We start from the raw sequence: 16,952 nt of genomic DNA on the forward strand, positions 1-16,952 counted from the left end.
TGCGACACACGCGTGTGCATGCGTGTGCAGGCCTGGACACACGCGTGTGCGCTTCCCCCCTGCTCGCAGGATGCTTTGGGTGAAAACCCGCCGGGTTTTCACGGTGACTTCGGCAGCGCTTCCCTGTCCTCCGACAACCGTGACGGCCTCGGACACCCCACGCCACCCCGTGGGGACGTCCCTTCCCGCGGGAGCGTGTCCCACGCGTGTTGGGAATCCTTGCAGCCGCCCGGTCCCACCCCGCCGGGGTGAGCTCTGGGGGTCCCGAGCGCACGGCGCCCGCAGCGTCCCCCCCGTCCCCCTCCGTGCAGGGGGACCGTCGCTCTCGGGGTGCAGGGGAGCCACAGGGCGTCGGGGCGGGGGGGTGGCGTGTGTCCCCCCTGCGCGGCTGCTGCGGGCGCTGCCGGCATCGGTCGGGGTCACGGCAAGGAAAGGCCATCCCGGGAAATAACAGCCAAGGAAATGGTCAAGGAAAGAGCGGTCAAGGAGATAACAGCCAAGGAAATAACGAGGAAATTACAGCGAGGAAATAACAGCCAAGGAAATAACTTCTGAGGAAATAACAGCAAGGAAATAATATCCAAGGGAATAACAGCCAAGGGAATAACAGCCAAGGAAACAGCCAAGGAAATTACATCCAAGGAAATAACCAAGGAAATAACAGCGAGGAAATAACGTCTGAGGAAACAGCCAAGGAAATAATGGTCAAGGAAATGACAGCCAAGGAAATAACATCCGAGGAAATAACTAAGGAAATAATGGCCAAGGAAATAACTGCCAAGGAAATAACAGCAAGGAAATAATATCCGAGGAAATAGCCAAGGAAATAATGGCCAAGGAAATAACGGCAAGGAAATAATATCCGAGGAAATAGCCAAGGAAATAATGGCCAAGGAAATAACGGCAAGGAAATAATATCCGAGGAAATAGCCAAGGAAATAATGGCTAAGGAAATAAGGGCAAGGAAATAATATCCGAGGAAATAACATCCAAAAAAATAACAAGGAAATAACGGCAAGGAAATATCAGCCAAGGAAATAACAGCCAAGGAAATAACAGCCAAGGAAATAACATCCGAGGAAATAACCAAGGAAATACCGGCCAAAGAAATAACTGCCGAGAAAATAACAGCAAGGAAATAATATCCGGGGAAGGAGCCAAAGAAATAATGGCCAAGGAAATAACGGCCAAGGAAATAGAAGCTGAGGAAATAACATCCAAGGAAATAGCCAAGGAAATAATGGCCAAGGAAATAACGGTAAGGAAACAGAAGCCGAGGAAATAACATCCGAGGACATAACAAGGAAATAACGGCAAGGAAATATTAGCCAAGGAAGTAACAGCCAAGGAAATAACATCTGAGGAAACAGCCGGGGAAACAGCCAAGGCCATAACAGCCAAGGAAATAATCGCAAGGGAATAACATCCAAGGAAATAACCAAGGAGATAAGAGCTGAGAAAAGAACGCTGAGGAAATACCGTTTGAGGAAGGAACCAAGGAAATAACACCCAGGAAACGGCGGCGCCGGGCGGGCTCAGCAGTGCCCACGCCAGGGCCGCGCAACAGCCGCCGTCCCCGTCCCCGTCCCCCTTAGCGTCGCTGGGCCCTGTTGAAGATCTCCATCTCCTCCTCCTCCTCCTCCTCCTCTGGGGCATTCCAGTCGCGCGGCTGGGCCAGGGCCCGTTCCTGCTGGGAGGTGAGGAGCTGGTGCAGGTCCCACATCCACCCTGGCGCGGAGGGACCCCCCTCGGGGCTGCCCCGGGGCTGGCGTCAGCCCTGGGGACACCAGGGAGGGAAGGTCGTAGGGGCAGGCTGCGGAGCGGCCAGTGGCGCGGGCAGCGGCCAGACACGCTCCCTGCCCTTACCTGCGCTCTGACGCCATCCTCCTCCACGCTCCGTGCCCGGGGCAGGAGTTTTTGAAAGAATCTGGGGGGAAAAAAGAGGAAAAGCAGGATAAAAAGTGGGGGCAGTTACCAGCAGGAAGGTTGTGCTGCCGGGGCTGCAGCTAATGTGGGATGGGTGGCATCTACAGCGCTGCAAAATCACAGAATCACAGAACGTGTTGGGTGGGAAGGGACCTCTCAAGGCCATCTAGTCCAACCCCCTGCAGTGAGCAGGGACATCTGTAACTAGATCAGGTCGCTCAGAGCCTCATCCAGCCTGGCCTTGAATGTCTCCAGGGATGGGGCCTCCACCCCCTCTCTGGGCAACCTGGGCCAGTGTCTCACCACCCTCAGCGGAAAGAACTTCTTCCTAATGCCTGATCTAAACCCGCCCTGCTCTAGTTTAAACCATTGCCCCCCGGCCTATCGCTACATGCCCTTGTGAACAGCCCCTCCCCAGCTTTCCTGGAGCCCCTTTAGGGACTGGAAGGGGCTCCAAGGTCTCCCCGGAGCCTTCTCTTCCCCAGGCTGAACCCCCCCAGCTCTCTCAGCCTGTCCCCACAGCAGAGGGGCTCCAGCCCTCCCAGCATCTCCGGGGCCTCCTCTGGCCCCGCTCCAACAGCTCCGTGTCCTTCTTGTGCTGAGGGTTCCAGAGCATCAAAAGAACCGTCGCCAGCAGATCCAGAGAGGTGATTCTGCCCCCTGCTCCCCTCGGGGGAGACCCCCCTGCAGCGCTGCCTCCAGCTCTGGGGCACCAACAGCAGAAGGACACGGAGCTGTTGGAGCGGGGCCAGAGGAGGCCCCGGAGATGCTGGGAGGGCTGGAGCCCCTCTGCTGTGGGGACAGGCTGAGAGAGCTGGGGGGGTTCAGCCTGGGGAAGAGAAGGCTCCGGGGAGACCTTGGAGCCCCTTCCAGTCCCTAAAGGGGCTCCAGGAAAGCTGGGGAGGGACTCTGGAGCAGGGAGGGGAGCCATGGGACGAGGGGGAAGGGTTTGAAGCTGGAAGAGGGGAGATTTAGGTTAGTTATTAGTAAGAAATTTTTCCCTCTGAGGGTGGTGAGCCCCTGGCCCAGGTTGCCCAGAGAAGCTGTGGCTGCCCCATCCCTGGAGGGGTTCAAGGCCAGGTTGGACGGGGCTTGGAGCAACCTGGGCTGGTGGGAGGTGTCCCTGCCCAGGGCAGGGGGTGGAATGAGATGGTCTTTAAGGTCCCTTCCCACCCAAACCATTCTGTGATTCTAAGGTGCTACGAAATAGGGCTGAGCTGGCACCAGAGAAGAGTTTTGATGGGAACCAGAGCGGGGAGGCATTTCCTCGGGGCTGGGTAGTGTGGTTGCAGGGACGTGGGACCACATGGGAGCCCGGGGCCAAAGACATCCACCACATCCAGGGTGCAGCTGCCTGAGATGTGAGCTCACAGCTTTGGGGTCCCTTCTCTGGGTGCCTTAAAAAAGCTCTGTGTTTTTAACCTAATCTGGTGAGTCTTCGGTGCCCACATGCCCGGGGCTCAGGGATTAGGTGCTGTTAGGAGTAAAGATCATTCATGACACAGCAGTGGCACGATGCAGGGGTTCGTTACCTTTTCGGTTGTGATTTAGTGGTACTTCGGTGTTGGGAAGCAGCTGCATTTTTTTGGGAGCAAGCCTGGTGAAGGAGAGAGGGGGAGAGTGACTTGTAACATCAGGATTTTCTCGTCGTACTCTGCAAAAACAAGGGAGGCCAAAAGGTTCTTCCTCCAACCGAGCCCGTTATATACACGTGCAAGCCTGTACCAGCAGCCATGATTTTAGAAAGAGCCCATCCTCCCTTCCCAACTCCCTGCTTTTCCCTGCCTCCGGAATGACCCGAACTCCCAGAGCTCTCCTAATCTCAGCAGTGTTTATGTCTGCCTTTCTTATCTGCGCGGCGTTTTGCAGGGTGCTCCCCTCCGATTTAACCCCAGCCTGAAACACGTAGGTCGGGTTTTAAAGAAATAAAAGCCGTTTTGTTTTGTTCCGTTTTGTTTTGTTTTCCGAGAAGGGCCCCAAATGGGGGCTGAAAGCCTGTGGGCACCCTGGGTCCTCCCCACAGCCTGTCCCACTGCCCTGACCCACGCGGAGCCATCACGCCTTGCTGAAGGACTTGATTTTGTCCTTCCAGAGGACAGGCTGGGAGAGTTGAGTTGGGGGTGTTCAGCCTGGAGAGGAGAAGACTCTGGGGAGACCTTAGAGCAGCTTTCCAGTATCTGAACAGTACCTCCAAGAAAGCTGGTGAGGGACTTTTTACAAGGGCATGGAGTGATAGGACGAGGGGGAAGGGTTTAAAACTGGAAGAGGGGAGATTTAGATGAGATCTGAGGAGGAAATTCTTTCCTGTGAGGGTGGTGAGCCCCTGGCCCAGGTTGCCCAGAGAAGCTGTGGCTGCCCCATCCCTGGAGGGGTTCAAGGCCAGGTTGGACGGGGCTTGGAGCAACCTGGGCTGGTGGGAGGTGTCCCTGCCCAGGGCAGCGGGGTTGCATGAGCTTTAAGGTCCCTTCCAACAAACGATTCTGTGATTTAATTCTACGATTCTATTCTGTGATTTTGGCAAGAGGGAAGGCAGCAGGGGAATCGCTGCATGGCTGAAAGCAATCAGTGTGGGCAGGAGAGCAGGCCAGGGTCAGGAGAAGAGCCTGGGAGGTGACTCTGTAGGGTTGGGATTGCGGGATAAAACTCAGGGAAGGGCTGATGGGAGAGGCTGGGTTGGGAACGTGCCGCAGCCCCGCTCAAGGAAGCTGTTCGGAAAACTGCAAAGCAGAGCTACAGATCACGGAATCATAGAATGGTTTGGGTTGGAAGGAACCTTAAAGATCATCTAGATGCCAAGACAATCCCCTCCAAGCAGGCTTGAAGCCGCACTGAGCTGCATGGATGCCGTGACCAGCTCGAAGGTTGGAAGAACATCTCCTGTGCTAGCCACGGGCATTCGCATCGGCACCCCGGGGCTCAGAATCCGTGTGGGGAGGCACCACCCTGCCCCGGTGCACTCCAGCTACAAGGCTTGACTGACAGCTGTCTGTCAAACAAGTGACTGGCTTACCACGAGAAGACAAATCGCTGTGAGAATAATCACAATCATGATGGACACCAACATTGATAACGGGAACCCATCACCCAAGGTGTACTCTGCTTTCAACTGGGAGCAAAGAAGAGAAAATCAGGAGGGGAGAGAGAGTTGCTCCTTCCGTTCCCCGTTGTCCAGAAGGACGTGTCCAGCAACGCCCAGTATCTCTCCTACCTTCCCTGTGAATTTCCTGCCCGTTTCCTTGGCTGTGCCGTTGGAAATGTTCCCTTCCAGGAGACACTGGCCTGTGACAGCAGAGGCTGCCTGGTCATCTTGCCCCTCGCTGAGCAGCTTTACGAGCAGCCCCGTCTTCGAGACCATCTTTGCACAGGCCAGCTGGAGCTCGGGCCGGCGGCAGTCCATCCTCAGGGTTCATGCCACCTGGGCGATGAACGTCCGCAGCGCTTCGTTGGGGATGAGCAAGCGCAGGTCATGGTTGACCTTGGTTTCAAAGAGGTCTCCTTGAACCAGCGCATCGTCCGGGCTGTCGGAGCTACCTGGTTTATTGAGGAAACCGGATCCTTCCTTTTGTTGCTTACAATGTGTTTTTGTGGCTTGAGGGATGGCTGGTAAATGCCCACCTAGAGAAGAACCCTTTTCTTCAGCAGTGTCCTCTAGCACGCTGCTTGCAGTGGGGGGGCTGTCGTTAACCAACAGCGTATCAAAAAAATGCTGTTTTGTGTTTAGTCTCTGCTTTACTTGCTGTCGCTGTGGGCTCTTCCTCTGGATTCACGTTGCCACACGTCTTGGAGAAAAGCTGAGTGCTTTTATTCAGATACGGGCTGTCCTCCTGCTTGTGCTTCCTGTAAGTCCAAACATAGTCCTGCTTGGAGATGGTGCCTCCTCTGCATCTTCTACATCCTCCACATCCTCCATCCCAGGAGTTTTCTTGGTCTGTTCCACAGTATCGGAATAATTTTGAATGTTACAAGACCCAGATAAATGAGGGGCCTCCACTGGGGAGTGGGAAAGGGAATGTTTTGAAGGAGGTGTGGATATTTTGCGTTGTCTGAAGACCGAGAGGTTGTCAGTGGGGTTTAACCTGCCAGCTGCTTCCCAGGGGTTCAATGTTGCACGGTTCAAACCTACGTCATGCTGCTTTTTTACCCAGGTTGTCTCTCCCTCCGCTGCCGGGATCTCCTGCACCTCCTGCTTCAGCACGCCAGGCGCTGGCAGGGCTGAGACGATGTTTTTCACAGTCACGACGATTTTAGCCTTGTGCAGCTGCTTCTTCAGCTCGGCCACTAGCGCCTTGTCTAGAAAATAGAGTTTCCTCATAGCAGTTTCACTGGTCCAGCCCATGCGCTGAGCGCTGTGCAGCATCAGCATCAGCTCCGTACTGGTTTTACGTTCCTGCCTGGATAGCTGCTGAGGGGAATATGAATTTGTTCCAGAAATGTGATCGTGGGGGTTACTGAGATCACCGTCAGTGCTGGTCAGGCTCAGGACAACCGCAAGCGTTACAGTTTCATGCTCTCCGAGCGAAGGCTCCTTGGGCTTGAGGTTCAACACCGTGCTGACGCTCAGTTTCCTGGATTGTACGGCTTCTATTATTTCTCCTTGTGTCTCTGCCAGAGGAGCCGCGCGAGCTGTAAAACACCGAGAGAGCAGATCGGTGGCTCGGCATCACAAGAAGCTTTCTGCCAAAACACAGGGTCAAAGGTTTACCCCAAGCAGCAGGCGCTCGGCTTTAAGACAGGGAAGTGCGTGAACTGAAGGGTGGACGTGTTACAGACGGGGAAAAAATCTTGTTAAATCAATCAGATTATCTCATGGGGCAGAACAGATAGATGTTTCTTTTCTGGTCTCTCCCAGGGGTCTCTTTGGATCGATGGGAAGCATCCCGGGGGAATGGGTTTGCTGTCGGAGAGTTTCCCACAGCTCGATACGAGCCAGTGTTGAGTTGCTAAAATCACCATAAAGCTTTTAAACTGGGAGCGAGCCTGGAAAGCAGAACACCCAGAGACACGGTGTTTGTCCCTGAGCAGTTATCCCGACCAGCCCTTCTCCCTGCGGTCAGGAAAACCTGGGATATTTCATGTTAAAATATTGTGGTCTGCCACAAGCTGCAGTCAGAGCGAGCCCCCGATAACGGAGAGCTTTTTCGCTGCTGGTGGGTGCAGCTCCCATCACCCTGGCCTAGAAGAAGTGGAAAATGTTGGGGATTTGACCCAGAGCCACGCAAACGGCCCAGGAGGGCACCCGCTGAGTCTGCAGAGCCAGGATAAGTCTTGAAGAGTCCCACACCAAGGCTGCAAACACACCCTTATCTCTAATCCTGCTTTGCAGATAGCCTCGTGCCAGAGGCAGGGTGACATGGTCAAGAATATTTACAGATTGCGAAGGTATTTAGGCCTTTTTTTTCCCTGTTAAAATGATAGGAAATCAGACACATAAATACCTTTGAGGTACCTAGCCCTAAATGGCTTAGCAGCCTGTTTTCACAGAATCGCAGAATGGTTCGGTTTGGAAGGGACCTTAAAGATCATCCATTGCCACCCCCTGCCCTGGGCAGGGACACCTCCCACCAGCCCAGGTTGCTCCAAGCCCCGTCCAACCTGGCCTTGAACCCCTCCAGGGATGGGGCAGCCACAGCTTCTCTGGGCAACCTGGGCCAGGGGCTCACCACCCTCACAGCAAAGAATTTCTTCCTCAGATCTCATCTAAATCTCCCCTCTTCCAGTTTAAGGCCGTTACCCCGTGTCCTATCATTACACTCCCTGATCCAGAATCCCTCCCCATCCTTCCTGTAGGCCCCCTTTGGGTACTGGAAGGGGCTCCAAGGTCTCCTCGGAGCCTTCTCGAGGTTAGGCTCACTTGTCCAGCTCCAGTTTGAAAATGAGTTACTCGGGGACCTTCCTGTACCTATTTGCAGAACTCCAGCTTGTCTCCGATTTGTTACCCCTTGCAAAGATGGAGCGGGCCAGCGCATTGCTCACGCTGCCCAGGCTAACGAGAGAATAACGATGCTCGGTGTTCCCCTAATGCCCTGTGAAGGAGACCGGGGTTCCTGTCCTCTCTGCTGCCCATGGGGAGCAGGGTGACAGAGAGACCAGGCAATTGTCTGCGGGGGTCACCCAGGCAAGTTTTGGAGCCTGTATATCCCTGCCCCCTTCCAACATGCTCTAACATCACAGGAGGGTTCTATAGAGTCTGCCGGGGGGCATCCATGCTCAGTTTTGGGGGTTTCCAGTGTGGGTGGCAGGTTTGAGGTGCAGCTCGGCACCTTACCAGAGCAATGCAAACATCACCGGGCCCTTTGGCCACGTCTGTGCTGTGTCTGGGACCCCTCTCGCCGCTGAGCTGTGGTTAGCCAAGGTATGGTGGCACTGGAAAGGCTCGGGAGGTTGTCAGGGGGGATTTGGAGGCCTTATGAGCAGACGGTGCCTTCCAGCACTTGGGAAGGGTACTGGGAACGCATGATTGCCTTGGCTAGATGCGCTGTGTGGATTGGAAGCTCGTGTGTTTGTTTAGCCCAGCAAGCTATTTCTTCTCAAGATAGTATTTGACACAGAAGATATGTGCAATCACTAGTAACTTTTCAACCCTTGTTTTTTCCAAGTCATAGGCTCAAGGGGGAGATTTTTGTGCCTGTGGCTCCGGGAGCAGAGTCAGGGGCCTCCCAGGTCTCACCTGAGCTCCCTGCACTGGCTGATTTAAAGGCCTCGCACGGACGGAGCTCCTCTAGGTGTGCTCAGCTCACTAAATCTGTGCTCAACTCATTAAATCTGCTCAGATTTAGTGTCCCTGGAACTGGCCAGGGGCCACCGGGCTGGACTGATGACATCGAAGTGACCAACGCTGCCTGGGAAACCACACAAAATAGGGCCATGCTACTAAAGCTAGAGGAAAAGGGGCAGATTTGGGGAGTCTACGTCATGGGGAAGCCTACCGCAGTGGGGAGCGCTGGCGGAGCACAGGTTCTTGCAGTGGAACTTGATGGTCCTGCAGGGGGTTTCGGTGGTGGGTTTCTCCTGGCAGAGGCAGCAGGCCATGTCACCGGGCAGTTTGCTAAAGATAAGAGGTTACTGGAGAAAAACCCAGCATCTCAATCCCTGTCTCTGAGTCCAACTCAGGTAACACACAGATCACAGTTTTGCTTGGATTTCTTCTACGGCTCTGGAAAACTTCCCACCCCACCGTTCCGATGGACAAATACGTTCTCCAAAGGTCTAGGAGAGGATTCAAATAGAAAATAGGCTTCTCCGGTGGCATCAAAATGTTGATTTTACCTTTGAAAATGGAACCGATCCCAAAACACTGTTTGAAACAGAAACACGCCCCACCTTGATTTAAAACTTCCCTTCGAAAAACCTGGAAAATGTGATCTAAAAGGTGAGATTCCGTTTCGTAGGAGGTGAGTTTGGGAGGTTCTCAAAAGTAAATAGCAAACCTTAGGCTCACTGGGGTTATTCTGATTTAGTGGCGAGCTGGTTTGTCTCCCAGGCAGACCCTTTGTTCCAGCAATTACGATCTGCTGGCAGCTGGGACCGAGTCCCTGCGTACTCACAGCCTTTCCAAGCGGACTGTTGTCAGGAGGAGCGTGAGCAATGTCTGCTGAGTCACTTCTGTCGCACCCAGGTCTCTGAAAGGATTTGAAAAACCGCATTAATTTTTCAGGCCGCGTTACCAGGACTCTGCTCTGAGAAGAAGAAGAGGTCCCTGGTGATTGTGGTGGTGTTCGCAGGGGGATCCACTTCTGCCTAATCAAACAGAAATGACTCAAAAACCTATCGTCTTTCTGCTTTGACCTGTTCCTAACCATGGGGTCTGATTCAGGAGGGGATCCCGCAGCTCTCGTGGGAGATAAATGCAAACTGAAAGGATTCCCTGGCTCAAAACCCCTCCTCCTGCTCTCCATGAGTGCAGCTCCAGCCCTCGGAGGGAGACGCTTCTTGCCCAAGAGGATGAATCCACTGTGACCGTGGGAAGAGAGATTATAACAGTGAAAAGAGAAAATGTGCTGAGCAGAAAGCAAAGGGTATCTGTGGGATAGCAGGGCTGCCAGCAGGAAGGACCTCTGCAAAAACCCTGCATGTCTTCCTCCCCGAGGAGTCACATCGATGCGAGCAGGAGCCATCGGATGCTGTGAATTGTGATGAACACAGACATCCCCTGCCCTGAGCTGCGTCAAGGCAGCGGGGCGGGGATGTGGGGTGCGCAGGAGCCCAGGACTGCCGGCATGAGCACCCCAAAGACCAGGATCCCACCTTCTCAGCACCCAAGCAGGGGCGAGGGGCATTCCCACACCCTTCAGGCCACCCCACAACCCCAGACCTTGGCGTCTGTGCGTCCCGGCTCCTTGGTTGCTTTGCAGCTGGGAACACACCGGGACCGCTTGGCCTTTGCCTCGCTCTGCCAGTGCTGGGGTTATTTTTGCCTCCAGCAGAATAAAGTTGGGAGAAAAGTGAGATCTGCTGCTGGATCTCTGCTTTCCTGACAATCGGGCACTTGATAGAGACAACGATCTGTATTAATCTCGTAAAATTTAGTCAATACTTACAGATATTTGACGGAAGGCAGCTCGAAGAACGATGTGTCAGCAATAACGGACGGGGGGTTATGGCTTAGGGTCCTGAAAAACACAACACACCGCTGTGAGGGGGTGATGGGAAGGACGGGAGCTGGGTGGGTAGGGGGACGTGGGGACAGCGTGTCCCCGTGTCCTCTTGCCCACGAGTCTGGAAAGCCAAGATCAGCAGGCACTGGAGAAACGGGAGGTGGTTAAAACACTTACTGTAGAGTCAAAAAAAAAAACCAACCCAGCGGTTCCTGAATTGTACAAACACAGCGAAATCAAAGTGATTTTCCACTAGATCATTGCAAAATATTTCTGTGATCAAGGAGTTTTCCCTCTTTGCCAGGCTTCACATTTCTGCCCTTTGAATAGCAGAGAGGCCCAAAGAGAGTTGTGCCTGTTGGATCTGATGCGGAATTACACTGAAATCCGCTTTCCAGGCTCCCCTCTACTGTGCGAGGGGTGTAAAGAGGCTTATGGTTGGTAAGGATCCAGCCCGCTTTTATGGATGGCAGATGTGGATTTGGCTGAACAATTTTTGCTCAAACCTCCCCAAAGAATTTCCTTTCAAGTAGAGAACAAACATAGGAAATTTCAGCCCGGAGATAAAAAATTGGCTCGGCGCTAGGCGTGTGAGGAAGGGGCTGGGATGAAGGCTGGAGGCAGGAACACATGCTGATGGGCTGATTCACAAAATACATCAGGTCCTGATTATCTCCAGCTCAAAGAGCAAAAGCCCAGAAGTGCTGCTTCTGGAAAACACAACATCTCTTTCTTTCCTCCTCAGCTCACACCTTCTCTTTGCTTCCCTTGACCAGGACTTTGATGTTATTTTGGAGTCTAACTTTCCGTATTTTCTTCCATTTCCACTGTCCATAAACTTTTACTCTGTTACCGCATCCGGCCAGGCAAAGCTGCGGCCTAGTCCGATGGGAATTGTCATTCCTAATTTATTATCCCACCTTATTTGGTGTCTCACGTGAGAAGCATGGCACTTTGCAGGAGCAAGCGCAGGGAGACCGTGGGCTTTTCCTTACGTCTGTGAACCCTCGGTGGGCAAAACGCCCTGGCTTCCCACTTACTTCAGGTCCGGATGGAAACGGTGATCCTGCCCCTGGAAGGGCTTCTTGATAGAACGCGCTATGGATTAAGTCACGTTTTCTCCAGATACCGAAAGAACAAAGTTTCCTTTTTATGGATGTTTTTTGAGATGTTTTGCTTTTAAATGCAAATACGCGAAGTGAAATCTCCGGCTAGAAATCCGGGTCACATCCCGTACCCTTCATCCCCCTGCCTCTTCTCCCTTCCCGCAGCATTTCTGATCTGTCCCCGTGGCCTCTCTCCGCTGCAGTTTGAACCTGATGCTGGTTCAAGGAAGCCGCGGAGAAGATGGGCAGCCCAGGAGAAAGCGGCTTTCGGGCTGCAGACTCTTGGTGGACCCTGGATGACGTCTGTGGTAGGATTCAGTTCTTCGCAGAGAGCAAATCCTCTCTTCCCCGCTGTCGCCGCCGAGTCCCGCTCTTATCTACCTTTGGACCTTGTTCGACTTACAGCTTCTCTAAAAACTGCATCCCGTGCCGTGCCTGGAAAGCGCCGTTCCGGATCTGCGTGATGAGATTTCCGCTAAGGTTTCTGGGGAAAAAGGAGATCACAGAAAGAAAATGAGTCTGTCCTACAGGAAGCTGGAGCCAAAACCGGTATCGATTTGTAGGAAATATGCAAATCCAAGGTAGAATAGGGAGGAAACTGCCATTTTCTCATTTTTTTTCTTAACCTGTCAAGGAGAGGAAATGAAGTGCACATGTGCTTAATCTATTTCTGCCCCGGGATACAGCAAGCCTTCAAGAAATGGCTTCGATTATGGCTGCGTTTGGACAACCACGCTGTGATCTCTCATCCTGTTGCGGGTCACCCAGCCATCTGCATCAATCGATCTCTTTAGCTCGGTTAGTCTTTTTAGCAGGAGAAATTTAGTCACTGTGCTAAAAATAGCAGGCACATTTTCTAGCACAAGGAGGGTTATAAATGCAAACAGGCTTCACTAAATACACTAGAAAGAAACTTTTATAACTCACATAAGCTGCAAAAAAGGAAGTGGCTCAAAAGCATGTTCCTCAAGCGACAGGATTTTATTGAAAGATAAATCCCTGTTAAAATTAGAACGCGAAATGTTAATTACGTTTGCACCGTCCTGTTTACTTTCATTTGCTTTGACGCTGGCAGCATATATGTTACATGGCTCTGGTTTCCTGCGGTGTTTATATCTGATATCAGCTTGCAGTGGTGTGTAACCTGTGATAACCCTCCTGACTGGAGGTGGCTATCATCTCCGTGATTTTTTTTTTCTAGCTCTGATCCCACTCGGAATTATTTTAGGGCGCGATTTTCCTCGCTGATAACAGAAAAGATGCTTTACGCAGGCCCGGTTTAGCAGCCGAGGATGTGTTTGCAGGGACCACACCGATTTGCCCACCTCTGGATGCACCACAGGGATGGAACCTGCCTTTCCCCGGTGCCACCGGTGCTTTGCTTGCTGAAGTCGGCCAGAAAAGCTGGAACAGAACCTCTAGTCTGAGGGCTCAGGGACGGGTTGGTAACCACCTGGGTGACGAAAAGGGTTATTTTTGATGATCCGAGGGCTGGAGCACCTCTCCTGTGAGGACAGGCTGAGAGAGCTGGGGGGGTTCAGCCTGGGGAAGAGAAGGCTCCGGGGAGACAGAGTCCCTTCCAATCCCTGAAGGGGCTCCAGGAAAGCTGGGGAGGGGCTGTTTGCAAGGGCACGTAGCGATAGGACGAGGGGCAATGGTTTAAACTAGAGCAGGGCAGGGTTAGATCAGCCATTAGGAGGAAGTTCTTGACACTGAGGGTGGTGAGACACTGGCCCAGGTTGCCCAGAGAGGGGGTGGAGGCCCCATCCCTGGAGACATCCAAGGCCAGGCTGGATGAGGCTCTGAGCGACCTGATCCAGTTACAGATGTCCCTGCTCACTGCAGGGGGTTGGACTAGATGGCCTTCAGAGGTCCCTTCCAACCCAACACATTCTACGATTTTTCTCTTCATCCCTTTTTTGGTGAAAAAGTTATGTTAAAGCGACCCTATTAAAGATGCAAAATCAAGAACATGGAAGTCTCGGGAAGGGCAGAATGAAGGGGTAGCTTAAACTCCGCTTTCCTGCACAGCTCTGCTGGGAGATGTGTGTAGACACTCAGCAGCTGCGGGACTCACCTGGCCTAGCCTTACAAATCAAAAGGTTCCTTGTCTCAGCCTGAATTCGCCGCCCGGGCTTGTTCTGCAGCAAACAGCGCGAGAGAAATACATTTGGGGAGTGATTCAGCCCCTCCTCAGACAAGTTCCCGAGATGGTTTGGGTGAATGGGAAGTGCCTGTTCCTCTCCATGGCGGATAAAGAGAGTCTGAACAATTAGCTTAATCCCAGGCAATTATTAGGCGTCTAAAATTAGAGGAGACGAACGCACAAGGTTTCTTCGGTAGGAGATGGCCTGGCTGCTTGGAGGGGGTGTTGAGAGAGAGCGTTGGGGAACAACCGCAGCTCTTGCCTGCGGGGTCCGGACCTCCCAGGGTGGCAGCCGAGCGGTGGGAGGAAGGTCTTTGCACGTGCGATCTCAGAAGTGCTTTGGAGAGTTCAGTTTTCAGCCTTGTGGAAGGGGAGCGTGGCTGGCAGCATGTTTCTTCCCAAACGGACTCGTTTAGCCTGCAACCCACATCCCGCAGAGCATGCTCCCTGCTTTTAAGTCTTGGATCCTTCTTTTCTACAATGTAGGGCACACGTACCTGCTAAAAAGCCACGGGGAGGGGGAGCTGGTGTGGGCAGCGAGCCCCGGCACTGGCACTACCTTGTTTTCCACCATTCCCCAGCGCTGAGACAGGGCTTAGACACCGCCCTAGGGCTGGCTCACCGCAAAAGCAGCTCCAGAAAGGCCAAGACCACCCTGGATTTGGTTCCTTCCAAGCCAACACGAGGACTAGAAAATACAAAACCTCCCTTTTTCTGGGAAAAATGCAAGCATGTAAGGGTCGCACTCAACAAATGACGCTATGAATGCAAACGGTGATGGAGCTGAGATACTCGCTATGATCTACAACAGAGGGGATTTGGGGACACGTCTCCGTGTCCTCATTTCAGCTGCTCTAATAACGGAGGAACGGGACTCAAAACACGACCCTCACGAGCCAACTCCAAGCCAATGCTTCCTTGGCTGTCAGTTTTTCTGCACGGTAGTATTTTTGTCTTTGACATGAGGTTTGTGTTGAGAAATGAGTGTAGCCACGTCTCCTCTGAGGCTCAGGTAATCTGGGATCTGGGCACTACAGCTCTGAGCCTCCACGGGGGGATTTATTTCTCCTGCTTAGCCTTTAGGATAAGAAAAAGACAGCGTGATAGCGGCCAAGCAGAGGACAGAGAACAGGGCAAGATTTTGCCGTTCTTGTTTCATACTTCCTTTGCCTGCACCGCACAGGAAACCCCAAAAAATATGTAAAAACCTGAACTTCAACAAGAGAAAAACCAAAACCCTAATGCTTTTCTGCTCCTTTTCAGGGTGTGGAAGAGACAGAGCACTTGTTGCCATTTCATCTGACATTTCATATGACATCCGTAGATGCGCATTCGTTTCTCCTCCAAGAAGAGGGGGGGGGGTCTCAGCTGGATAAGGCCCTGAGCAACCTCATTGATTTTTAACAGAAAAACCCTGTGCTAGGTGTGAGGTTAGTCCTGCTCGGAGCTGGAGGCTGAAGCAGAGACCTGCCAACCCCGGTCCATCTGGGATTTCAGCAGAGGAAAGGGCAGTGCTGGCTTCTCTCTTTCCACCTCAGATAGCCACCAGAGGGGCTATCCCAAGAGCGGTCAGCAATGTGGAGCTCTGTCTTCAACACAACCGAGGTCTTTCCCCCCAAGCCCTAGCAGAAGCAAGGCATGCGTGGGTTTTGCCTTGTTCTAGGTGGTTCTCACCCCAAAAATGTCAGTCCTCGGATAAACAGAGCCGGGGGCAATCTCCCAGGGTGTGGGGAGTGGTCACTGTTAGCGTGGGGTTGACTACAAGTCATCCAATCTCTGTGGGAAGGGGCAGCAGCCGCCTCCTCTTGGTTGGATTTGGGGAAATGAAAGCTGCGCTATGGCCTTGCGGGAATCCTCCCACCGGGCACTATGGCAGCACCGAGACACCCGGCTCTGCTCTGGCTGTAGCTCGAAATGGAGGAGGAATAAGGCAGAGGGGTGTTGGGGGGGGGCGCATCGAGCAGTAGGGGTCCAAGGGAGGGGGAGGCAGTAACCCACCATGGTGGGCAGGGGATGATACCTACAGGTGCTTCAGCAGGAGCAGACCCTCCAGTGAATGCCTCTTCACTGCCCGCAGAACGTTGTCCTGGAGGACCCTGGAATGAGACAAGCAGACATTTACTGTAACACCAGCTGCATTCCGGGAGGAAGTGGAATTTTCAGGGGAAAATATCCCGTGGAAGCTTTACTAAAACATCTCTCTGAGTCACGACAGGGATCATCACCACTCGTCACAGGAGCAGGCACTTGCTCCTGGGCTGCTGAAGCTAAGTGTAGCCTGATCATTGATTAAATAGGCACAGGGATGGTCCCGTAGGATGGAAGAGACACAGCTCACGGCATTTTTTGCCGTCCTAGGAAGCCCTGGGGATTCACACCCCTCCTTGCTGAGCAGCCCAGCTTTGAGTTCAGACGGAAATGGTTTCTTGCTGAGCAGCTCAGCTTTGAGTTGAGATGGAAACAGTTTGTGTGGGTGCTTGGGCTTATCATACCCTTGGCTCAAAAACCAGACGAAAGGATTGAAAATACCTGAGCTCCTGACGCTTTAAATGTTAGAGGATACTTACAAGGACTCAGCCCATGGGTATTCCCTCCATGCTTGTTTTTCGATGGAAGAAATCGAGTTGCCAGTGAAATCTCTGCAAAGAAATGATTGACGCTGTCACCCCTCAGGAAAACCCTTTCCCCTGCAAATCTGGCTACTGAGGTGGAAGCGGAGTTTGCCTGGAGATGCAATAGCCCGGCCAGCCCAGCTTCACCCCTTGGAGCCGCAGCAGGAGCCCCCAGAACAAAGCTGTCTCCTGCCGGTGACTCTCCTGGGTGTCTGGGATGGGGTTATCAGGAATAAGAAGTGCAGGAGGGGAAGATAGAATCACAGAATCATAGAATCGTCGAGGTTGGAAGCGACCTTTAAGATCATCGAGTCCCACCATCGACGTAACTCTGACAAGACCCACCACTACCCCATGTCCCTCAGCACCACGTCTGCCCGGCTTTTAAATACCTCCAGGGATGGCAACTCCACCACTGCCCTGGGCAGCCTCTTCCAATGCTTGATAAACCTTTCGGTGAAGAATTTCTTCCTAATATCCATCCTAAACCTCCCCTGGCGCAACTTGAGGCCGTTTCCTCTCATCCCATCGCCTGTTCCTTGGGAGAAGAGACCGACCCCCCCTGGCT

General features: G+C 53.0%; 2 protein-coding genes across 10 annotated transcripts; both read right to left on the reverse strand.

Moving 5' to 3' along the window:
* Window positions 1-1,877: 1,877 nt before the first annotated feature.
* Window positions 1,878-5,334, reverse strand: LOC128919219 (leucine-rich repeat-containing protein 37A-like). Its single transcript, XM_054224407.1, has 4 exons — window positions 5,135-5,334; window positions 4,937-5,032; window positions 3,459-3,580; window positions 1,878-1,927 (listed from the first exon to the last, which is right to left on the reverse strand). The coding sequence occupies exons 1-3, from the start codon at window positions 5,321-5,323 to the stop codon at window positions 3,560-3,562; spliced, it is 306 nt and encodes a 101-aa protein (XP_054080382.1). The 5' UTR covers window positions 5,324-5,334; the 3' UTR covers window positions 1,878-1,927; window positions 3,459-3,559.
* Window positions 5,335-5,703: 369 nt separating this feature from the next.
* Window positions 5,704-15,856, reverse strand: LOC128919217 (uncharacterized). Of its 9 annotated transcripts, XM_054224398.1 has the most exons (7): window positions 12,554-12,803; window positions 11,758-12,110; window positions 11,273-11,639; window positions 10,464-10,535; window positions 9,471-9,545; window positions 8,853-8,971; window positions 5,704-6,549 (listed from the first exon to the last, which is right to left on the reverse strand). In XM_054224398.1, the coding sequence occupies exons 3-7, from the start codon at window positions 11,353-11,355 to the stop codon at window positions 5,732-5,734; spliced, it is 1,167 nt and encodes a 388-aa protein (XP_054080373.1). In that variant the 5' UTR covers window positions 11,356-11,639; window positions 11,758-12,110; window positions 12,554-12,803; the 3' UTR covers window positions 5,704-5,731. The 9 variants fall into 9 exon arrangements, with proteins under 9 accessions (XP_054080373.1, XP_054080371.1, XP_054080374.1 ...); XM_054224396.1 differs by lacking the exon at window positions 12,554-12,803 and adding an exon at window positions 15,797-15,856 and having other exon boundaries at window positions 11,273-12,110; XM_054224399.1 differs by lacking the exon at window positions 11,273-11,639 and having other exon boundaries at window positions 12,030-12,110.
* Between the last annotated feature and the right edge of the window lie 1,096 nt (window positions 15,857-16,952).

This window comes from Rissa tridactyla, chromosome 19, assembly GCF_028500815.1.
Source record: "Rissa tridactyla isolate bRisTri1 chromosome 19, bRisTri1.patW.cur.20221130, whole genome shotgun sequence".
NCBI classification, from domain to species: Eukaryota; Metazoa; Chordata; class Aves; order Charadriiformes; family Laridae; genus Rissa; species Rissa tridactyla.